The 24,886-nt window shown below is 42.3% G+C and overlaps 1 protein-coding gene across 1 annotated transcript; it reads right to left on the bottom strand.

Moving 5' to 3' along the window:
* Window positions 1-19,644: 19,644 nt before the first annotated feature.
* Window positions 19,645-24,699, bottom strand: MELLADRAFT_113697 (uncharacterized protein; the record flags this gene model as incomplete). Its single annotated transcript, XM_007418444.1, has 11 exons — window positions 19,645-20,082; window positions 20,158-20,259; window positions 20,518-21,983; window positions 22,053-22,091; window positions 22,166-22,366; window positions 22,439-22,489; window positions 22,560-22,655; window positions 22,740-22,838; window positions 22,919-23,017; window positions 23,320-23,351; window positions 24,548-24,699. The coding sequence occupies 11 exons, from the start codon at window positions 24,697-24,699 to the stop codon at window positions 19,645-19,647; spliced, it is 2,775 nt and encodes a 924-aa protein (XP_007418506.1).
* Window positions 24,700-24,886: the final 187 nt, after the last annotated feature.

Here is a 24,886-nt window from a genome sequence, read left to right as displayed (position 1 = left end):
TTAGGCCTTCGCCCCGGCCCCTCCCCGGCCCTTCTCGGTTCTCCCGAAGCCCGCCCCCGAAATTTCCCGGTGAAAAGGTTTGCAAAAACTGGTCCCGGCTCCCGACCTCGCAAGTGCGGGAGTCGGGGATCCCCGGCAAATCCGGGGGCGCAGCGTAGATTTAGCTGTGCAGGCCTTGCTTTTAGCGCGTTTTAGCCCCTCCAGCTTCCCCGAGGCCCGCCCCCGCAAGCTCCCCGCCGATCGTTCCTTTCCAGCACTGATCCCGGCTCCCGACCCCGCGGGGACGGGAGCCGGGGAGTCCCGGAACTGCGGGGCCGGGGCGAAGGCCTAATGATGGTAGTGGTTCAGCTATGTTGTACCGCATGGATATCAAGAACTGGTGTCATGACCTCCGTCTGGATTCTAGAATATGCTGAGGCAAAACGTGTCCCAGCTTTAGTACAGCTCTGGGGGGAGGGGTTCGGAAACTCGTTTTATGCCCTAGGTCGTGTGGTGGGCGCGGCGCAATGTTGACGCCCCGGTACGCGCCCGGGCGCGTCTTTTTAGGTCTGACTTGGTGTGGGTGCGCCCATGAACCAAAGCATGTGATCTATGAGGTTTTCAGCTATCTTCCACCTTCAAATCATCTCAGATGGATTAATATGTGTTGTGGGTACCACCCCACACCAACTTCTTCCAGTCATGGAAGCATTTACGTCTGGATTGACAGGTACTCTAAAGACAAAATTTTGGAATACATCTTATTGCAACACATGTTCATTGATTTTTTATTGCTTTGGTTGATTTCTGTTGCACTATTGCTGATAAAGTTGTGTATAGGGTGTTTATATGAGAGTATCAATATTTCTTGGGATGTAGAAGATGTGGTTGATGAAGCATCATCAAAAAGGTGACCCGTTTTTGTCTATTTTTTGCGCCTCTTGCGCCCTCAGGCAAAATGAGGGCGCATAGGCACGCCTGGGTGCGTACTTTCTCTTAAGCCCGCGCCCACCACATGAGCCCTAGGGCCAGGTATATTACACTTTAAACACATTCAAATACAATAAAAGAACTATGTATTGAATGATTTGAGCAACCAATTATTTCAATTTCTTCTATCACTGTGCACTGTGCATTGTTGTTTAACCTGGCAGGGAGTTACCCGTGTTCTGTTTCTTTCACTCTTGAACAACCAAAAACCTAGCTTTCAATGGAAGTGCTTTGTATGCAATGATCATCTGTTTTTCTATCTTACATATTCACGATATTTCTACAACAACATTCATGAAACATAAATGTCCTAGCAGGAGTTCACAAAAAAGGTGTTGAAATTTGATGTTATAAGTATATCAAAAATTCCTTCAAAATCTAGAAAAGATTGTATTTGTTGTTTTAGAAACCTAACCCGAGTTGCCAAAAAACCCAGTACACCCAGTTGAGTTTTTGGCTGGGAGGTGTCAATAAAAACTCAATAGACAAAGTTACGGCCAAAAAAGCAGGCAGGGCTGTGACCCTGACCCAACCCTGGCCGGCTGTACCCGGCAAGTTTCACAGAGCCAACAGTCCTGGCCTTGGGGCTTTTAAACCTAAGGTGATAAGAGTCACAAAAGACTGCGCGGGCGCCTCAAGTGAAGCTGCCAACCCTTTTTCAACCAAAGATATCTCACAGTAATCATCTCATACATACCGCACAGCCTCAACCACCCTCATCAAATGTAAAGATGCCCTGCGTCTCTACCCCAATCACCAGAAGCACCAGTCTACTAGGTAGAAGGTGTGGTATCTCTGAGCGTCTGCATTTTAAAATTTCACTATTGTGATTAACAATTCTACATATGTGTGAGTCCATTCCTAATTCAAAAGAGTAGCAAGTTGGGTGACATAATTTTTGTGATGAGAATTACTCTTCATTAATTACCAAAATAGATGACCTCTGAGTTGAGTTACCGTAACTCCTCATGTCTGTCCTTCCACCTAGAAATACCTGGCCTCTTACCTAAAGACCTAATACTCTTTGTGTGGTGTGGGGATGGCCCCAAAGGGTGGGGGATCCTGAAATGAGCAGGATAGGCTCAAATCAGGATACACCACCTGTGGGGCAAGAACAGCCTGAGAAGGTTTGACTTCTCAACCCCTGCCCTCACAAGAGCTCCAGACTTGTGAGTCTTGAAAGTCAAACCCCCCTACTCTGAGCTCTTGTTGCATTTGGACTCTCCCCAAAGGACTAACTAAGGGGTATATGAGAAAGGGTAAGGAGTTGGAGTATGCCAATCCCTCCTTACCTGTATGAAGTATATAGTAATACACCCCATTCACAAGTCTTGTCTACTCACAAAAACACAAGTTGATCCACAACTTGTGTTCACAAGATGCCCACAGAACTTACATGCTCTGTACAGGTCTCAGCAAAGTATCTTTACCAGTTCAAAATTACTGCATTCCCACATATTCCAACAAATCTAAACTTTAAAACTATGACCCTCTAACTCCAGCTCAACCATTAAAGACTTTCCCTTTCTAACAGAGCCTGTCTAGCCAAGATCAAGATCAAATTTTATGGTGAGTCTCTTAGCTAGCCTTAATCTCACTCTTCCACTCAAATAGAATTTAACAGATTAATGGTGTCCTTCATCTCCTTATTGCTAAACTTTCTCAAATCTAGATCACATATGCACCTGACACCCAATGTCCATTCTTCTTTATCTCCTCCCTTTTTGCGCCTAAATTCCATCTCAATGATGGCCCGCTGATACAAAAGGAGTGGCCATACAACGCTTGATCTTCTGGTGAGTGACTTTGGTTCCATAGTTCTCTCAATTTCTTGATAACCATCCTCTTTTTAAAACCAACTAAGTTACCATTGGACACAAAATCAAAGAGTGGGTTGGTTGGGTGTTTTGGTCAAAAATTGTAAAGCAAATTCAGCACCCATATTGGATATAGCATGGAATTCTGGCGCCTAAGCTGGATCTTTTGGATTTCCCCCAAATTAGTTGTCTTAGCTTCATGAATATCAATTGTCGCATACACGTAATCTTCTGCCCACCACACGTCTTTCCATTGTGGGACCTGCTTCTTAGCATCATCTGTCACCAACTCTCCCAACCTTGCAGTCCCCCACAATGCAACTAGTGCAATGGCTAAAACCACCAGGTCTCTCTCTTCATGCGTTGATAGTACGTTCACCAAGGCCATCAAGTCTGAGACAAGTACCTGAGGGCAGAGTTTCCTGGAAAGATGATGGTTGAGCTTGACTTGTAACAAGGCTCTCAAGAGCAGATTCACCAAGGTGTCCACATTATGCGGGTAGGTCTTCCTGTGGAATCTATGCCACACTTTGATCCCTGCCACGTAAGATTTCAAGGTGGTTGATTTCACTGACTCATTGTTTCACTGCAAACATTATTCAACTTCTCCAAGTGGGCAGGAAAAAATGATTGGGAGTATGATTTGTCATAAAATTATCTATCACTCCACACCTGAGCCATACACAGGGGCCAAAATTTATTCTCACATGTATGTGAGCGTTGTAGACTTTTTTGAAGTCTCCAAAAAGATTCATTTTCTTTCAGATCCATTCAATTCACAATTTTGGTTGTGTTCAGGTGATCAGCCTGCTTTGCTCACATTTTGCTTGACATTTCTTGATAAGGCTCATTTCCATCTTGGATGAGCAATAAGGGCCCGTTCGGCTGTTTTTCCCAAAAATTGTTACACAAAAACAACTTTTCATTTTGCCCCATTTTCAAGGGGCAAAACAAAAAGCTGAATTTTGGCTTTTTTGTTTACCGAACAGTCAACCAAAAAGGTCAACAAAAGATCCAAATGATCATCGTTGACCACTTGACCACCGTTTGACTGTTTGGTAATGGTCATGTAAAAGGAGTTTTTACGTCAACACTTGAAAATCAATCAAATGATTTTTAAATACATCCATCCATCAATAGAAAATCCAAATTACCTACTGTTACTCACCGAGTTCGTAGTATAAATAAATCAGCAAATCTTAAATATCAAAGTTCCTTACAACAAATCACAACTTCAAGAACTACAAGTTAATGTAAATCAAAGAAACAGAAAGAAATCCTTGATTGGTTTACACAGTGAATGTACTACTACCAATGGATTTGATTTGATTAAAGGAATTGGGATTGAAAATGATGATAATGAAGGCTTGATTAAATCATTGAATTTTTTTGTTTTCTCTTCTGATCAATTGATACTTTTTGACTTTACTGATGGAAATTTGTTACAAAATCAAGTTGATGTTTGATTGAATTGATAACAAGATGATGATTGAATTGAGTTGAAAATAAGATGATTGAATTCAAATGATAATAAGTTGATCAAAGTGAATTAATAATAAGTTGATGAGTAAATTGAATCGGTTCAATGAAATAAGAAGAGTTGATCAAGTTGTTGTAGACGACAAGAGAGAAGAATGGTGGATGGCGGAAAGGGGTGCTGAGTGGGTGAAGGGTGTTGAAGGAGTGAATTTTGAGTGGTTGAAGTTCAAGTGGGTGGGGTTGATCAATTGAGCTGATGGGGCAAAAGTACTTTTGGTCTCAAAAGCACCCTCAAGGCTGCTTTTGAAAATGGATGAACTTTTGACCAAAAGTGCTTTTTGATTTTGATCAAACGAACTTACCAAACACCGGTGTTTTTGACCAAATTAAAAAAGTACTTTTGGTCAAAAGTGCTTTTTGGTTTTGGTGTGGCTTTTGGCCAAAAGCTACTTTTGGGTTTCAGCCAAACGGGCCCTAACTGAGTCCAGATGAGTATTCACGATCAGCTCATGAGTCACTGAATACTTACCAATTTGGTCAAAATGAAAATGTGCACATGAACTACACCTTCCTCAGGCTTCATTTCCTAGTGAAGAAGCCTGCACAGGGGCCGTCCAATTTGAGCTGCTCAGGAAATACTCAGTAGCATCCCCTGGCTGGGTCACTGATGGGCCAGACTTTCCTCAGACTTCCTTGCTAAGGAATGAAGCCTCATAAAAGAGCCATCCCCCTGCTCAGTTTATCTCAGCCGCTCAGCTAATCCTAAGTGATGTCCCCTGGACAAAGATGCTCACACTGAGGGGCTGAGGTCAACTGAGCAGCCCCTCAGCCAAAGCTGCCACATTTACATTACTATTTGTAGTATAGTAACAGTATAGTAGCTTTTTTGCAGTATAGTAACTGTGTTACTTAGTATTGGTCTGACCTATACTTTACTTCACAGGGGCCAAAATAGATACTCACATACATGTGAGCGTTGTAGACTTTTTGGAATTCTCCAAAAAAGATTCATTTTCTTTCAGATTGATTCAATTCACAATCTTGTTTGTGTTCAGGTGATCATCCTGTGGCTCTCATATTTTACTTGACATTTATTGAGAAGGCTCATTTCCATCTTGGATGAGCAATAACTGATTCCCGATGAGTACTCAGGATCAGCTCATGAGGCACTGAATACTCAGCAATTTGTTCAAAATGAAGATGAGCACATGAACTATACCTTCCTGAGGCTTCATTTTTCAGTGAAGAAGCCTGCCCAGGGGCGTCCCATTTGAGCTGCTCAGCAAATACTCAGTAGCATCCCCTGACTGGATCACTGATGGGCCGGACTTTTCTCAGACTTCCTTGCTCAGGAATGAAGCCTGATAAAAGCGTCATCCCATCTGCTCATTGCTCAGCTAATCCTCAGTGATATCCCCGGATAAAGTTTTTCACACTGAGGGGCTGAGATCAACTGAGCAGCCCCTCAGCCAATACTCAGTGACATCCTTTGGATCCTTCTGATCCGGCCAGGAATGTCCCTGAGGACTAGCTGAGCAGGCCCTCATCCAATGAGCAGTGAAATCCTCTGGATCCTCCTGATCTCAGGGATGCCCCTGAGGAATAACTGAGCAGGCCCTCATCCAATGAGCAGTGAAATCCTCTGGATCCTCCTGATCTCAGGGATGCCCCTGAGGAATAACTGAGCAGCTCAGTTGAACGAGCAGACGGGCCTCAGGCTTCATTCCGGAGCCATGAAGCTTGAGGCAAGCTTGGCGCTCTGTGATCCATCTGGGGGATACTTCAGAGACTTAGCTAAGGGAATACTCAGTTCAGCTCAGCCCCTAAGCTATACATTGGTGGCATCCCTTGAAACTTACTGAACCAGGGAATGCCGCTCAGGATCAGCTGAGCAGATGGATCAGCCCTTCCTCAGACTTCTTTGCTCAGGAATAAATGCTGAGGAAGGCTTAGTTTGTCTGCTCAGTTCCTGATGATCACGTAATCAGCTGACAAACAGAAAGAAAAGGGAAACAAATGGGAAACAAATGGGAAACAAATGGGAAACAAATTGGAAACAAATTGGAAACAAATGGGAAACGAATGGGAACAAAACAGGAAAATTTCAACGCTCACATAGTTGTGAGCATCAATTTTTGCCCCTGTGCTTGCAGGTCCTTGGGATGGTATTGTCAATTTTGATACTGTATCAAGTAAAGTATCAGAAAACCAATACTATACCCAGTAGTTGCTGGAGAAGTATTGGTCAATGATTCTGCCCATTTAGGCTTAGATACCGAGTACAGTATTGGTATTGCGGCGCAGATACCAATACAGTATTGAGTATAGTAACAGTATCACTTCAAGATACTTTACTTGAGATGGCCGCCAATAGTATCGTGGTTTTTGATACCGTATTGGGTATCAGTATCAGATTGGTGATACTTTACTGAAGTGTTGCAAGATCAGTATTGTGGATTCAATACTTTACTGGGTATTGCCAATACTATACCAGTATAGTAACTGTGGCAGCGTTGCAGGCTCAGCCAATACTCAGTGACATTGTTTGGATCTTTCTGATCCCAGGAATCCCCCTGAGGAGTAGCTGAGCAGCTGAGCAGCCCCTCAGCCAATACTCAGTGACATCCCTGATCCCAGGAATGCCCCTGGGGATTAGATGAGCAGCTGTTGAAGTGTGCAATCGACATTAGAATGAAGATTACATTTATGAAAACGAGTAGCAAGAGAAAAAGGATTAACAGAAGATTAAAACTACACGAGAGGAGACTTACATCAATTATTACATCACCAGTTACCCCAATGTATTGAAATCATCGATTACCTATAATACTCTTAGATCAATTCAATCTACTTCTCTTTTCCCATCTTTGGGAAAGAGAAGTAAGTCATTTTTAACTTTTGTTTTGAATCAAATGAGATAGTAGTATTGATATTTCCTTATTTCTAATTTGTTTCTTTATGGCTCTTATCTAGTTCATTGTTTTCTTTCATCTGATCAAAGATCAGTTATCTAAAGTCGATAACTTACAAACTAATCAATAAATTATAACCTCGTGCCTTATTATAGGTACTTAGTATTCCCTAGTTTCATTATAAAATCAATTGTCTTTCTAATTGTGTTGTTTACGATATAGGTCAGAGAAGTTGTCTAGATAAAGATTCGAGCTGAGTTGTTCTGATAGAGCAGAAGTGCTTACTTATAGGTGAATAAAATTTATATCTTTGGGAAAGAGAATTCATTGTTTTCTTTCATCTGATCAAAGATCAGTTATCTAAAGTCGATAACTTACAAACTAATCAATAAATTATAACCTTGTGCCTTATTATAGGTCAGAGAAGTTGTCTAGATAAAGATTCGAGCTGAGTTGTTCTGATAGAGCAGAAGTGCTTACTTATAGGTCAGAGAAGTTGTCTAGATAAAGATTCGAGCTGAGTTGTTCTGATAGAGCAGAAGTGCTTACTTATAGATCCCTCATCGAAGACTTCAAGACATTCTTAGTAGCCCCTCAGCCAATGAGCAGTGATATCCTTTGAATCCTTCTGATCTCAGGAATGCCACTGAGGAATAGCTGAGCAGCATTGGTCAACTGAGCAGATGAGCATCAGCCTTCATTCCGGAGCCATGAAGCCTGAGGCAAGGCTGGCCCTATGTGATCTATCCAAGGGATGCTGCGGAGAATTAGCTAAGAGGATACTCAGGTCATCTCAGCCCCTAAGCTAATCATAAGTGGTGTTCCTTGGAGCCGACTGAACCAGGGAATGAGGCTCAGGATCAGATGAGCAGCTGAGATAAACCAGGTGTTGGATATGTGATATTTTCTGTCCTATATGTACACTTCCTACGGCTAAGGTTGTCAGTGCCACTCGCCATTCCGGGTTGCCATCTCAGTGTTAGGCATGTTTCTCCACACCACATTCACTTGGACATGCACACTTAGCTCAGTGGTTAGAGCACTCTCCTAGATATAGGGATCAGGTCGTGGGTTTGAGTCCCGCAGTGCACATTTTCTTTTCTGACATTCTAATACCAAGCAGATGGATCAGCCCTTCCTCAGACTTCTTTGCTAAGGAATAAAGCCTGAGCAAGGCTTAGTTTTTCTGCTCAGTTCTGGTTGATCACATAATCAGCTGATGAGCAGAAAGAAATAGGAAAGAAAAGGGAAAGAAAAGGGAAGTAAAATTGAACAAACATTGAAACAAACACAAAAATTTCAACGCTCACACCTATGTGAGCATCTATTTTTGCCCCTGTGATAACACCCACACGACACATGTGTAGCAGGCTAAGTGAATAGTTGGTTATAATGTACATACAGTTCTGCTAAGGTATCTGCTCGTCAGCATAAGTTATGCATATGTAATACATGCTGTAACTTTTTTCAGATTGACAAAAGCATTCAAAAGATTGACTACATACAATGACTCAACATTTTGGTGTAATCTCATCAACTCAACTGCATGCAACACCCTTTCTGTTACTAAGAAGTAGCTTCAACAGTATTGCCTGAGCAGCTACAGAATTATATGTAGTGAATTTTTGGGACATTTTTTTCAAAGTCAAAAAAGTTACATGTGGTATAATATGTGAATCATTTATTCTGATGTGCAAAAACCTGAGCGGACCTGTATGTACATGATAGACAACTATTTACTTAGCTTGATCCACATATGTAGTGTGGGTGTTATGGCTCAGGTGTGCAGTATTGGATCCTTTGATGACAAACTGTACTATTAATCATTTTCCTCTTTCAAGATGGGGAATTTGAATGATGTTCACAGTGTTTTTTGCTAGGTTTTCATTTTCTTCAAACCCCACACAACAAACTTAAGCAGAACATCTTCATCTATTGGTAACAAGAGCCTCCAATCTATCTTCTTAACCTCCGCAAACCTCAGTAGCTTCACCACTCCGGAGTTATAGTGGCATAGAGTGCCATCTTTCCAAGAACCACATAAGAAATGTTTTTGGATATCATCAATATCTGATCTATCTATTCACAGAGTGTCTTCTTTAAATTCTCCAAAAGGTTTTGTTATCTTCTTTAAGCTGAATGTCATTGGGTCTTGCTTATTGTTATGCTTTGATCAACAATGGTTGGACTTCACTATCTCTGATCTCTTCAGGTGGAGGGGTAATTTGAGATAGTAGAGGCCACAGATCTTCTGGGATGGTGACTAGAACCTTGTTATACCAGAGAAGGTCTTTTATCTTCCCTCTTGACAAGTCATCAGCCTTATTATCCTGTGATGAAACTTGTTTTGGTTTGATATTACAACTTAGGTGAGTTAGGAGTCATTGTATCACCTTCCACTCATCATTTATGTCTCTGTACTTCGATTTTTGTTTACGTATTGCATGCTGAGTGGTTGTATTATCCGTGTGCACCAGCAACCTTCTACCACTCACTGGGGTAGGTTTCTCAAGGACCAGAAGGTCCAACAGACTTGCTACAGTCTCTGCCCAAGCGATTTGGCATTTACTTGAATCCCTTCCTTTTGTCTCCCAGTCTGGTACAAATTTGAAACAAGCCCAGTGATGGCCTATCAACACCCCAATCCTAAACAGACACTACACGAAATATAATATTTTCTGGGCAGAACATTAAATTATTGATACACAAAAATATTGAGAGGCCAGGAGAAGGGCAAAAAATAAATAAAAATATGCATCTTGTTCCCTGCGGTGAGAGCTTCATTCTCCATATTTTTCCATATTTTTACAGTCCGTATTGATAAGTGTACTAACAATAAACCTTCATAATGATCCAATTACAACCTGTAACAAGCACTGAAATTTGACTCATTAGTGTTTAGAGAAACTTTTGATTTCTGAAAACACCTATAACTTTGTCAAATCTGCCTCAAAACACTCGATTTTAAGTGCATTGGAAAGCTGAACTCTTCCTCTCGAACTATCATAAGATCGAGAACTATGTAGCTAGTATGACAATCATTCTATGGATCTGTATGTACAAATGTATAAAAAAGATGATATCTTTTTTAGCAGACCAGCATTCTGTGTGGTCCTATTATGAACTATTTGGAGGACAATTCCAGCTTACCAATGCACCCAAAATCGAGCGTTTTGAGGCAGATTTGACAAAGTTATGAGTATTTTCAGAAATCAAAAGTTTCTCTAAACACTAATGAGCCAAATTTCAGTGCTTGTTACAGGTTGTAATTGGATGATTGTGAAGGTTTATTGTTAGTACACTTATCAATATGGACTGTAAAAATACGGAAAAATATGCAGAGTGAAGTTCTCAACGCAGGGAACAAGATGCATATTTTTATTCAGTTTTTGCTCTCCTCCTGGCCTCTCAATATTTTTGTGTATCAATAATTTAATTTTCTGCCCAGAAAATATTATCTTTCTTGTAGTGAGAATCAGATATAGGAAGTTTTCAAGTGTCAGTAATTGGTGGGTTCTCCCTGAACGTAAGGTGTACTCACCCATAAGACAACACTGCATCACAGACCCATCTTACCTCCTCTGGTACCGGGTTAGGAGCAATTGGGCACGTATCAAATGAAGATAAACATGTATCCTGCTGTATGAGGTGCTCTACCATGTCTTCAGGGGTTTTGCGCAAGGCGTTCTCATTCATCTGCCCTTTCTTCCAGTGGTACAAGGAACTTAGATAAGGCACCATATGCAGGACAATGTAAATTGTGTGAGCCAACCTCCCCACAAATGTGTCAATTTGAGACAGCTTACAGCTCGTGCCTTTCTCCAGAAACTCTTTCACTTGAGTTTTCCATTGATTTAGTTTATCTTTTGGCAGCCAAACAGGGTGTTTTGCCCCATTCCAGACAAAGTCTAAAAACCATTGCTCATCTCAGAATTCTCTGTTCTTTTTTAGGTTGGTCTTCACCCCCATCAACTGACTTATCTTTTCTATATAAATCAAGGATGAATTGTGCCCTGGGCATCACAATATCAAGTTCTTGTTGACCCAACAAAAAACTACATGGAAGCTGAGTTTCTTCTTTACAATCCATTTCCATGTTTCCGCGGGTGCACCACATACCCCACAGCTGGCTAAACCTCCAAAGCATACTGCCAGGTTGACCCACAACCTTCCCTTGAAGTCCACAACTATCAGAAACCCCCTCTGGGACGGGTGTACCCCTAGTTGCCTATACACCTTGGCCCAATCTACCAAGGCCAATTCCCATTCACCAGGGCTCATAGCTAGGAAACGTGCAACTACTTTAAAGTCACCCCATCTAGTTTCATAATTTCTTTTGTCTACAAATGAGTTGACGGATGGTATTGATGAGTCTTTCTTTGGATACAACAGATCATTAATTAAGCAAAGGGTCCCGTCCCCATTTATTGAGCTACCCATGGGATTCAAACTAAAGAAACCATATTCTGTGGAAATTTTCTTTTTCAAAGTCTTGAGCTGAAGAGCGGGTCTCTGGTGTGAACCATTGTAGATCCCCTAAGGAATGCTGAGGGATCCCCAGGCAGAATCTATCAATGAAGACGTCCAGGATATGTGGAGCCTGTCTCTTCCATCAGAGCTCTCCATACCTCTATTACCATTTCTGTTCTAACTGGGGCTAGCCATGAACCTACCCCTTCTACTTTAAATGTCTCCCTGTCTTTTAAGGGTAGGATCTTCCTGGTGTCCACCTTCTGGGTTTTCTGCCCCCAAGTCCGATCCATCTGACTCTGAACTAGTCTGTGAGTTCACCTCTCTCATCACTAGTTCAAGTTCTTTGCTCAATCTCCTTTCTGCAGGGACTTCATTCAGATATTTCACGGTCAAAATTTCCGGACCTGTATCCTCTGTGGGGCTAAACTCTATTCATACAGAGGCAAGACATAAGAACAGAGACAAGGTAAAGTCATCCATAATATTTCAATTCCAACCACATCCATCTCAGAGACCAATTATAAAACAAGTGTTTTGATCCAGTTGCGGGCAAGGAGATAGACAGTCTACAACAAGTGAAGTAAGGAAAAGAAAGCAACCCCATACCATTCAATTGTCTACATCACATGGCAATCAGAGGAGTAGTTGTTGACAGCACATGGTAAAAAGAAGATTAATACATCTACATGGAAACAATATCTGACCCGCTCAGCTACGCACCGATATAACCAGCAGATCTTGTAGCGTTGTGATTTACCACAATATCTTAATCACATTCGCTACGCAATCTATAAAACACCGATATGGTATTTCACTTGCGTTGCGGGATTTCACAACGCAACGCAAGACTATATAGAACATGGGCTCATCCTAGTGGTCAGAGCGGTCTCACAGAGGTGGTGGCAAATTTGTGCAAAATTCTCACAAACGAGTGACTAGAAAAAAAATAAAACTTGTGATAAACGAGTGTTGAGAAATAAAAGACAAGACACAAAGAAAGTGAGAAAAAACAGTTGTAGAAAGTGTGTAAAACGAGGTAAAACGAGTGTTGAGAAATAAAAGACAAGACAAGACACAAAAGTGAGAAAGAATAGTTTAGTTTTAAAACGTGTGTAAAACAAGTGTTATGAAAGAAAAGAGCCGAGTTAAAATAAGAAAGAAGAAAAACAAATGTAATGAAAGGATGAAGGTAGTCAAGAGATAAGTCAATTTTCCTTTGTCAAATCCTTGCCTTTTCCTTTTGAAGACTCCTTGCTAAAGGCATGGACATAAGCAAGTGCTTCACCAAATTTACCATGGTCTGTGCGTGCGTTCGGCTTTGAGCCATTCACGAAGACCCACAAGTCTTGTGATCGAAGATGGTGTCAATGCTCCCCGGGATGGTGTGGCTATTTCAGCTGCTGAGGAAAAAGTTTGTTCCACTGCGCAAGATGAGGCTGAAACAGAAAGGTAATCGCAAGCAAGGGAGGCTAGGACTTGGTATTTAGAAGCATGAGCCTGGGCAAATTTAGCAAGAAAAAGTATCAGATTCAGAAGACCTAGAATAGATGAGAGAAAGAACAAAAAACTCGAATCTCACCTTCCACCAAGCCAGAGGAGTTTGACCAGCTGCAACTGCGTCATGACCATCCAAAAACCTTTGCAACTCACCCTCTCGTGCCTTGGAACCGTCTGCAGAGGACTGAGTAGCAACAAAGAGATCGTAACCATATGAAATCGCCTCCGTAGGTTGGGAAGAATGAACAGAAGGTGAAGAAGGTGGGGTCGTGGGCCAAGAATGCAACACAGTATTGAAGTGAGTCTTGATGATCGATTTGGCCTCTTCAAAATGGTTGGGGTAATGAAGTTCAAAAACCTTAAGACGGAGTTGAGGATTGAGAATGGTAGCTACCACAATACTCTCACACCCTAATGCTTCGTCTTGATATTTGCGGAGTTTGGGTAGCATCATATTGATCATGTTGCTGATTGAGGCAAATTCGGTCGAAGATTCAAGTTCTTCAAGTGAAGATATGATACGATGATATTCTGCTAGTAATATACTACCTGAGGCGAAATCACCTTCCATTCGTTTGGTAGATACCCGAAAGATCTAGGATGAAATCGGATCAAAGTCAGCTGATCAAATAAAAATAAAAACAAGACCAATCAACTTACTTCTAGAACCTGGTTCAAGATCTCAAGGGCGTCCCATTCTTCAGGTGAAATAGAGATACCCTGATATCAGCGGTCATGATTGCATCAGCCACCTAACACTGCGAAAATAATGTAATAATGTATTTTTCCAAGGTGAAAAATGATTGACATAAATGCACAAAATGATTAATAATGCAGAAAAATGCAGAATTAATGCATTTTTAATCATTTTGTGAAATAAATGTAATCATTTTTCACCTCGGAAAAATACATTATATTCACAGTGTAAGGAGGTCGAAACACATTAGCTCTTGACCAGAGGAGTACGAGGTCATTTTAGCCAATGGGACTTACATCATGAGCTGAGCACAGTCGATTCGATACATCTAAGTTGATGTTCCACCGTAATCCCCAGCCAGGAATAGGCTGGGGACCATGATAGCCAAGCTGAGTCGATTTTCCTTTGAATTCACCTCTACGTGCCCCACTTCGACATAACAGGCTATTGAATTTTTTGGCCTAAGTGAAAGATGAGTCGGATGAGTTGGTTCTACAAAATAAGGAAGGAAGCGATATAAGAACAGAAGTGAATACGTACCTTTTGATAACCAAGTATCACAGAGCACAAGATGTGGGTGTTTCCAAAGACATCACCCTCCGATTCGACTTCTTCCTCTTCATTGGAATTAACTCGTTGTTGATAAGCTTGAGGGTCAAGATCATAGTCGTCCTCATCTGATTCTGAGCTATAAGGGTACTCATCGCCGTTAGCTGATTCAACACAGATAATTGGAATTGGCATTGGGCCGTTGGGGATTGATGGCTTCGATTTTGAAGTCTTGATGCCAAGCGATTTGAGACCCTCCTTAACAACAAGCCCTAACTTATGGGCATAACAACGTATATGATTAGCTTCAGCATCCCACATGACTGGGTCATCGGCATTAGATAAGACAGATGAAAGTTCGATTGCCATTGTGTTGTTGTTTGAACCAGAATCGGTGGTTTGAGCTAATAAGTAAGATTAGAAATTGTAATCTCAGTACATAAACACTAATGGAATAAACATAAATAAAAAATTACTCATCTGTTTGTGGAGCCCGTGCTTGATAAGGTAGTGTGCAACCGGTTGAGCAAGAAGGACACCATAATGGTTCCATGTGACAAGTTTGAGCGTGAGATGAGCCGAGTGATAAGTCCACTGTCTGTCAACAAAGTTAGCTGAGACGCCGATAAAAGCGTACTTGCTCCCTTTTGTAGTCCAAACGTCATGGATCAAACAAAAGCGAGCACCATTGTCCTGTTCATCAAATACAATCAGCGATGTTTATCAGACATAAAACAAGAAGGAGAGATTGAAAGATAGTAAGAAACAACATACCTTGATTTCTTTAATCACCGACGCACTAAGATCCGTATACAACTCTTTAGACATAGATGCTGCCCACTTCGGAGTTCGCAAGGTAGCTTGCCGATTGGCCAGCTTAAATGCACCACGGAGTATTTGATCTTGAAATCGAGCAAAAGGCAGTGCGTGTCGTAGTATCCAAATCACCATTACATGGTTGAGGAGATCTAGACTAAAAGTGGGTCGAGAAAGAAACGAGTCCAGAGTACCTAGTGTACCAGTTACAGTAGGAGCCAGACTGGCCTTCTGTTGCTCCCAGGTGCGAGGTAGAACTACTCCTGCCTCGATGGCCAGGTGGTGTTTTGGACAAGCAGGTCGATCCTTTGCGCCATCGCGGTGGCCATAGAGGTTGAAGTTACTGTTCTTACCACGTACAAACATTCCATCGCACCACTTGCATCTGAAACCACGGGGGTCTGTGCCAGTCTGCAATGTTGAACCAAAAAGAAAAAAAGAAAATAAGAAAAGTGAGGAGATGAAACAAAAAGAAAAGAACTAGATGATAACACCTACCTCCTTCTTGACATGGATCGGGGGATGATAATATTCAAGGAGTTGGCCCACTCGAGCACACTGTGCTCGACGTGCTCCGGTTTTGGAGATGATCTCGACATCAGAACTTTGGATTAAGTCTATGCAGTCAGGAACTTTGACATCCTAAAAACAAATTGGAAAAAGAAATGAGAAAACGTTATAGTATTAGTAGTGAAAAGTCTCACCTCCACAGCAAGGCGCTTGCGCTTCTTAGATGGCGTTGTAACCTTAGGTCGAGTCTTTCCTTTCGACTTGAACATAGCTGGAACTCTACCCTTGGTCGCACCGCGCTTACCAAGAGAGCTCGATTGACCCTTTTTGACGACTACACACTTCTTCTTAGAGTTTGATGCCCTCTTTGATTGCGCTTGAACAATTACTGAATCATCTGACTGGTCAGAATGATCAGATTGATCAGATTCAGACTCCTCCGACTCCAATACTAAGGCTGACATAGATTGGTCGGAATTCGATCCAGGAGCCTGTTGAGTGTGATTGGTAGGATGAACTAAAGCGCGGCGAGAATCAGGTGATTGAAAAACAAAGCCAGGGGATGGGACAGCCAGATTTTGACGACGGCGAAGATTATGAGAAGAGGTAGGGGTAGGTGAACTCAGTTTAATTTGAGAACCAGTGGTGGATAACAGCTCTTGAGACATTTTAGATGATTGGGTTGTTGGTTTGATACAATAGTAATTAAACTAATGAAAACAGTTTGAAAAGGATAAGAAAACGATATAAAAATCAGTTATAGCTAGATACCACAAGCGAAGACGATGTGGATGAGGAGAAAGAACAGATACTCACCTCTTTGGCAGGGTATTTATTCTCTAGCTGCTGAGGGTTCGTATACAGTGATGCACTCTGTAAGACCGTTGTCCGTATCGGTGATAGGCTCCAGCCGAGTTCCAATGTTGATTCCATCGTGATTTGGTTTTGAATTTGGTCTGTCATAATCATCGCCCATTCACCGCAAGTGTTTGTTGAGTATTCGAGGTGATGGTGCAAAAGAAACTGGTTTCTTGTGTGGTCTGACATTCGAAGAAGGTTGGTTTGTATTGAAAGTACTCCAACGAAAGTTCGAAAGGAGCGAGAAAGGAAGTAACCCACATATCCTAGTGTGATACGTCTGTTACAGGACAATTCATATGTATTGTACATACCTACGTACCAATATGTACGATACATACCACTATTAACCCATATCCGGCCGCTATTTGACTCAATTGCGCTGCGGCGCAACAAGCTCTTGGCATGGGTCACTGTGATGGTGGTGCAAAAGTACCGCTCGACAAAAGTGCCCATAGCTTTGGCGGTGCGGTTGCTGCGCAACCGCACCACAACCACAATCCCGAGCGGAGCGGTTCAGGTATTGATGGAAAGATGAGGGAAATTGGATGGAAGTCAAGTACATCATTGTTTCCGACCAAGTCAAGATAAATAGGAGAGTGGGCACAACAAGGGTATCATGATTGTGAGTAGCGAAAATCAGTCTGTGAACAGCCTTTGGTAAACACCTTTCAAAAATGTGAGCTTACCAAGGTCCACTCTCTCCCACTTTTTGACTTTTCCCAGTCTTTTGGGATCCACTCAGCTTACTTGTGTGGTGTTGTCCTTGCGCCACCCAATCCTGACCGGTCTGGTTTGCGTTTTGAGTAACATAGCCTTTATGACTTTGATAGTACCCATTTTGCTGATAGCCCCCATACCCTCCTCTTTTCTTCATTATACCCTTTCCTTAATTCTCATCTCCTTCTCCTTTGATTGGCTGCCACTCTGAGCTCAGGACGTACTTGCAGTTGGGGTTGGAGTGGTTGAGGGCTGGCCCATGAAGAAGTCGTATCCAAACTTCTCCTGGCCAGGGGCATAGGGATTGCCCTCAAACGGCAAGTCTCAAGCAGTCTTGCAATCCCACCAAGCCTGTCTAACTGCCAGTCTCTGAATCCCCCTTTGTAGGACAATGGTCTCTACCTTCTTCCCCGGTTTTCTGTTCTTCTTTGTGTTGTATATGACTCTAGAGTGTTTCCTAAAGTTTACCACTCTAACTTCTAGATGATATCTTAAGCTGATCATCCAGCACTTATACTTCACCATCAGAGTGTTCAAAATGGCGTTGTGTTGACTCATGAATGTGACATAGGCTTTGTGTCCATATATTGGGCTGCATATCTTGTTTCTAAATTGCTTGCCATCACAAATTCTCCATACATCATCTGTCTTTCTTGATCCCATTCTGAGATCAAAGTGTTAATTCCCTTCTTCCATTTTTGGAACTGTCATCCACCGCAGAGTGGAAGGCTCCTATGTAGGACCTGTGAAATACTAACAAGGGGAAATACTTCTTGAAGTTCTTGAAGGCCTTGTCCTAGTTCTCTGGGAGATCCGGAAGGTCAAAGCCAAACTCAATGTGTTTCTTTTTCCCGCCTTTCTCTTCCTCTGACTCAGAAGAATTGGAGGAGGCTGCGGATGAATCAGAAGAATCAAAGGAGTTTGGAGTGGTTGTAGAGACCAAGGGTTTCGATTCATCATCAGATGGATCTGAGGACGGGGAAGTAGAAGAGGATCCATTTGAGCTATCTGAGGTTGAGGTTGAGGAGGTCGAGTCTGAGCTGGAAGATGAGTCTTTTCTTTTCCTCTTCTTCAGTTTCTTTTTACTCAACTTTTTCTTCTCTTTAGATGACTTCTTTGCCTGCTTCTCGTCCTTCCTCTTTTTTCCCCTAACATTCTTCTTTGCCTCCAAAAGTTCCTTCTCCACTTTCACCTCCTTTTTCACTTTCTTTGCCTCTGCCTCTCTCTCAGTTCTGATTGCAATACTTTTATTGCATTGAGGTTTTTGTGGTCAATTGCATAGAGTAGACGGTCTATGAGAGGCATTGTATCACTGGGCTTCTTCTCCTTCAAGGAGTGTTTCAACCTCTTCAATAAAGGTTTGTGAGCTGGCTGTGAAGAACCTGCTATCAACAAAGGAGCTACATCCACCCCAGAAGAATTGGATTAACAATGTTATTAGAGAGAGAGTGAAGTAGACATGAATGTCAGTCTGTTATTCCGCAAATAAAGGAATTTAAGAACATCTTTGCTTCTACAACTGCCAAAGGAATTTGGAGTCGGAGCCTCCTTGATCATCTCCTCAAACAATTCTGTAGGGAAGTTCTTAATCATGCGGTTTCCCCCTCTACCAAGTTGGTAGACCCCATCAGGGTTTTCCATACTGTGGGCAAGCTAGATAGTGTGGGGGCGGGGCTTTTTCTGGCCCTCTGCTTCAACATCAACCAGAATGCTACAGCCTTGATGACAAATGAGCAACTCTGGAACTATCACAGGGTCCAAATTTCACACTCCCGACGCGTTAGCGAGGGAGTGATGCATGTTTGGTGTCGAGATTCATCCAAAACTTATACTCAGTGCTAAGCAATTTGTTGAGTGGCCTTTCTCAACTTGAGCAGGTTTAGAGATTCAAACCACCTCCCCGAGCTCTGTTCAGAGCTCGACTCAAGCTCTGTTCAGAGCTCGACTCAAGCTCTGTTCAGAGCTCGACTCAAGCTCTGTTCAGAGCTCGGCTCAACCCCTCAGCTCCCTACTAACCTACTCGAGTCCAACCCGGTTAATTACCTTTGTTCTCATTACCGTTTCTTTTCCTTTCAACTCACATAAAGATGAATACGTCCTCCTAGTCTGGGACGATAACTAACCAGACTTGAGAGAATTTTTGGAATCAGAAACAAAGAGAAAATGAGAATTGTTAAGAGACAAATTTAGATCGATTGTATCGATTGGAGTCAAAAATTCTAAGAAAACGACAACTAGAAGTTGAGAAAACCACGACTACAAATGAAAAAATAATGATTGTGTATAGAGTGATTAGATTTGAAAAAAAAGACAAATGAATCCCCTCCCTACTTGGTTTTTCCAAATATCATGACATCTGCCGTCTCAACTTGGCAATCATGTCCTTAAGATCAAACTCATCTGGTGATAACGCAAGTTCCGACTGTCGAGCCATTGTGAGGTACTTCGTTACATAATCGTCCCTCACCAAAGATCTCGGTAACTTCTTTGGAGGGAACGATCTACTTTTGTCCTCTTCACTCATCTCGACATGATCTCCTCGGCGTAAAGCTTTGGTCGCAATACTTTCACCCCGAGGATCCATTCTCAAGTGAATGCATAGCTCACCAAGCAAATTGAGTAAAGTGTCAAAATCCTCCTTCCTCCAAGGCAGCTTCCGTCGAAATTGGTGGTTGTCTTTATCGAGTTCATCCTCAGAGTGAACCCTGGAATCCAAAATGATGAGATGTAGTTGGCGTTCGTCTGGAAAATACTTCTTGAAGGTTTCAGCTCGAAGTGTAGATACCTAGGATAACGTAAAGAAACAAGAATCAGATACACAATAATATGATGGCGGAGATACGGAGACCATCAGACTTACACGCTTCCTTGAGTTAGCCCGGCTAATCTTATCCCTTGCCTCTTTATCATCATCAACATCGTTCATGGAGTTGTAACCCGGATCGTTCTCCTTATTTGATGTCTCGCGAAATTGGCGTGAGAACTTTGAACGCTGCGTGCTGTACCATCGCTCAAAAATCTTGAATTTGTTCAAGGATGTGGCGTGATCAGCGTTGATAGAGTACCTCGATGCATCACCCCTATAGTAGCACTTTTCCCACTCTTGTAGGATTATAGTGGACATCGCTTCGTTCCATTTAGATTGGAGAGGGTTAAGCCAATCGAATGTGCATCTAGAGAATCCAGCCAGGGCAAGCGCTGCCTCACAAGTTGATGCTACGGTGGTTGAGAATTTGGTAGAGTTTCGAGAGGAAACACGCGAAGTAAAGATTGCCGGTTTGAGTTTTTGAACAGCTTTTTTGGTCGCTTCTTCTTCAATCAATTTCAGCTCCGCGCGTTTAGGGGCCGGGTTGTACTTTAAAAACCTTTCTCGTTCTTTCTTGATACGTTCTGCAATGCTTGTCTTCCGATCCTTCTTGCGTTTCTCCCATTTGCTAATTTCCGTTTCAGATGGTGGGCTGGGAAGTGTTGATGTTCTCCTTTGACCCCGAACTTTACGTGTGACACCTAGAAGAAGTTTACAGTAATCCTGAATACAAATTGATAGCTGCTCATTTTTGGAAGGCCCTTGATCTTCAGTGAGCTTCTCAAACCGAACACCATCGCGTCGTGATTTGGTAATCTTAGAACGAGAATGGGCTGCTTGACGCTGATAGTGTTGTCTTTGATGCACATCGAGGTCGCTTTCGGAGCCGCTGTTAGATTCATCAGATTCTTCACTAGATGACACATCAGATCGTTCTGGTGAAGGTGAAGGGCTTCGTCGTGATGTTGAGGCTTCTCCAGAGGCTCGTGTAGACCGATCGCGACGTGCAGAGGTTGTTGTACGTTGTGATGAGTGAGATGATGAGCTTCGTGAGTGTGATGATTCTCTGAATAGTTGTGATGGTCGATCATCAGTCAAGCTATGAGCTGGAGAGTGTGAGCGCTGTGATGTGGATTGAGGTACCTCTAGAGAGCGTCCTGAAGCTGATGATGACTGCTGACGGGTTGAGGTGCTTGACTGGCGTTGAATTGAGGTGCGTGAAGGGTCACCTGAATTGGCAGTTGTGTGACGTGTTGAATCTCCAAGGTCAAGAGTTGCAGATGTTGTTGAGGTATGTGACGGGTTGCTCATGTTGATTTCTGAAGGGTTGCTTATGTTCTCAGTTGGTCTTGGTAAGTTGAAAGGTGGGTGACTGGTTGCAACTTCGGAGGCAAGATGAGGCGGCATGTTCTGAGTGTATGGATTGAAATTAGATGATGGCGGAAATAAAATGAAGGGTGTCCCGGAGCCTTGTGGGTGTGAAATGGGAGTGGTCTGAATAACAGGCATATTTGGATAAGTTGCTCCGAGGCCCATCGAGATAGGATAAACTGGAAGCTGCTGTGGATGCCAGCCAAATGCTTGTGGACCAGAATATGCCGGGGTATTAGTCAGAGTAGGGTTGAATTGGTGAAATCCCATGCGGGGATTAGAGTCGCCGCCTTGAGGAGTGTAGCTTTGATTGTATGGATTCTGAGAAGTTGATTGCGCAGGGATCGTGGACTCATGAGAAGTTGATTGCGCAGGGATCGTGGACTCATGAGAAGTTGATTGCGTAGGGATCGTGGACTCATGAGAAGTTGATTGCGCAGGGATCGTGGACTCAGAATCGCGGGTACAATGGTGTTGCATGGGATCGTGCTGGTTAATGTGGGATAGATCTGTATGTACAAAAGATGTGAGCTTCCGAAATTGCAATGAAATCTCTTTTCTTATAGTATATCACATACCTTCATTTTTAGTATAACGACGACACCAGTTAGAGCAATCTATAATCCTCCCTTCAAAACGCAAACAGTTAGGTCGAGGAATTACCATCTTGATAATAAGAAATAGAACCTACGTTTTGAATTTGTTGCAAAAGTAGTACATTCTGAATTAGTTTTGCTAGCACTGAGAATACGTTTCGAGGGGGTTATATTTGTTGGGGGGCCAGGTGAGTCGGTATCCATGGTTGATGAGGTAGAATCAGTGAGTGCGTTTGTATGGTGTTGGCTGGTTGAATCAATCATTTGTTGGTTCAGGCTTGGAGCGTCAAGTGGCACTAACACAGCACATTCAGGAGAAACGCAAATATCAGGACCAAACCTTGCAAGAGATAAAGTGTGAAACTCACTAGGATGGGTGATAGATGTGGCATCGGTGGGCTTTTCCATATTGAGTGGACCTAGGAGGATCAGAATTATCTCAGTGATACAAACCAACCTGAACCACAGTTGAATCAAAAAAAAGCTGACCAAGATGTTCCAAATTGGATTCCTCAGATTCCGCCAAGACTGGGATCGTATCTACCACATAGGAAGTCGGATGTTCTGCTGATGTAGTAGCTTCATCTATAATGGACAAAGAGGTGCAAAAAACAAGTGAGATCAAATTGAAATGAAGCATCAGCCAAAAATTAGGCCAGAGGTTCTTACCGAGTTTCATATCAGAACTGAGACCCTCTGGTTCGTCAAACATCATTGTATTTTCCTCGTGAGAAGCCGGATGGTTTTCTAATGCAGTAATTTGATTATCTAAAGTGGCCAAAGTAGTGCAAATCGAGTAAGTTGAATTGACTGTCAGTTAATGCTTGGACATAAGAGTTAATCCTTACCGAGTTCCATACCAGGTCCCAAATCTTCTTGTTTATCAAGAACGTTGGCATCGTCCTCATGGCGATTCAGTCGGTCTGGCGGTGAAGTCAATTGATTGTCTAACATGGAGGCACAAAAGTTCAGTCAGTTGAAAATGGCCATAAAAGTGGATGATTAGACAGGGTCATCCTTACCGAGTTCCATACCGGGCCCTTATCCTTTCGTGAATTGTTAGTGTCACTTAGTGAAAAACGTATCAAGGTGGGAAACGGTTTGGAAGATGAGGACGGGTGGACTTTTCAGTAATTAGGAGCACAAAACACACAAGTCGAGAGAAAATACGAAAACCTTCAACTTGAGATTGACACGGATGATAGACAAAAAAACCAGTGACTTACTCACCTTTCTTGAGTCGACTTACAGCTTAAACAAAATGAAGTGTAAATTAATTGCCTTTGTCAAAGCAGAAAACAAATGAGATGAGAGAAGATTGGAAGACTTTCAACTCAAGAACAACAACACGGATCATCAACAAAAAAAATGACTTACTCGCCTTTTTTGATTCCACTCACCGCTTTAAAAATGAGAGAGTCAATGTATTGCCCTTGTCAAAGCAGAAAACAAATGAGATGAGAGAAGATCTAAACACTTTCAACTTGAGATCAACATGGATCCTTGACGAAAAAAAAACAAGCACGACTTACTTCCCTTTCTTGATCCTACTTATAGCTTTGGCTTCTCATGTAGGTCTGCTACCTTTGTCTTGACTTTGGTCGTGTATGTATGTGTTCACGAATGGGAACATTCATCAGAACTTTCTTCTAAGTTTTTCTTATCTACAATATTGATAACGGAGCCCACGGAAGATCCTAAAATTACGATTAATGGTCAGACTATTGTTCTAAAAGTTTGTTTGGAACTAAAGAAAAGAACACACCCCAAAAGAGATGCCGATTTCTAGCTCTTGTTGGATAATGAAAGGAGACTTTGCTAAAGTAACTTGCTGTTGTCTAACGAAGAACAAAAACCACATTTGATAGTAAGTCGCATCCGATTCGAAGGGAGGCCTTTCTGAGCTTAATGGGAGAGATTAGAAAGAGGAAGTACGTTTGGATGACAGTCTTTTTTCTTTGTTGTCCGAGGTCTGAAGGTAATATTGATGGTCTCGTGTTGAGCCTTGATCTATAAATAGTATTGACGTTCAAGAGCACTCAAATGAGCTCAAATCATAGGTCACTTCTGGATCAAACTTTGATATACAGAACGTTTTCAACACTTTCATATTTTTACACTACTTAAACTCCTAGACACGCTCATATATACTACATATACAATGGCTGTACATATTAATGTTCGTGGAAGTGTGAAGGGAAATTTATCCATTAGCTCAAGCACTCGACGTAGATCGCCTCGACAGTCATCCATTAGATCCCGTTCAGCTCGAAGTTCATCCGTTACGTCAGCTTCATCCGAATCATCTATCAGATCATCCTCTCACAGATCATCTTCGGCTCCACGCGAACCTACCCCACCTTGCGCTCAACGACCTCGTGAGATACCAGCAGTACTCGACCATCCAATACATCAACGTGACCCAATCCCAGCCTTCCACACCAATCCAGTATATTGGCATAGAGTGCTAAACTTACCTCATCACCTTACTCATTTCATGACGCCCGACTACGACCTCACTACTATCGAAAAGATTGATCTTCGCCACTTGATTCAACACTTCAAACCAGGTCACCGCATAGTCCAACGAGCTTCGAAAGAAAAAATACTCAATGAATTTGAAAAGCATGTTGCACAGAGGTATGGAGCGTTCTACGGCATATGAATCGTATGCAATCTCTATACAAGTACAAATTGTGGTGAGTTATTGATCCCCCTCCCATACATACATCTCATGAAGTCCGCCTTTTTGCTAACTTCACTTGTCTTTTTCTCCCGAAAGATACGTAGGTGCGAAGTTATCTTATCGTTATTGC

Source organism: Melampsora larici-populina, assembly GCF_000204055.1.
Source record: "Melampsora larici-populina 98AG31 unplaced genomic scaffold MELLAscaffold_92, whole genome shotgun sequence".
Classification (NCBI taxonomy): Eukaryota; Fungi; Basidiomycota; class Pucciniomycetes; order Pucciniales; family Melampsoraceae; genus Melampsora; species Melampsora laricis-populina.
This window is presented reverse-complemented; position numbering and strand designations above follow the sequence as displayed.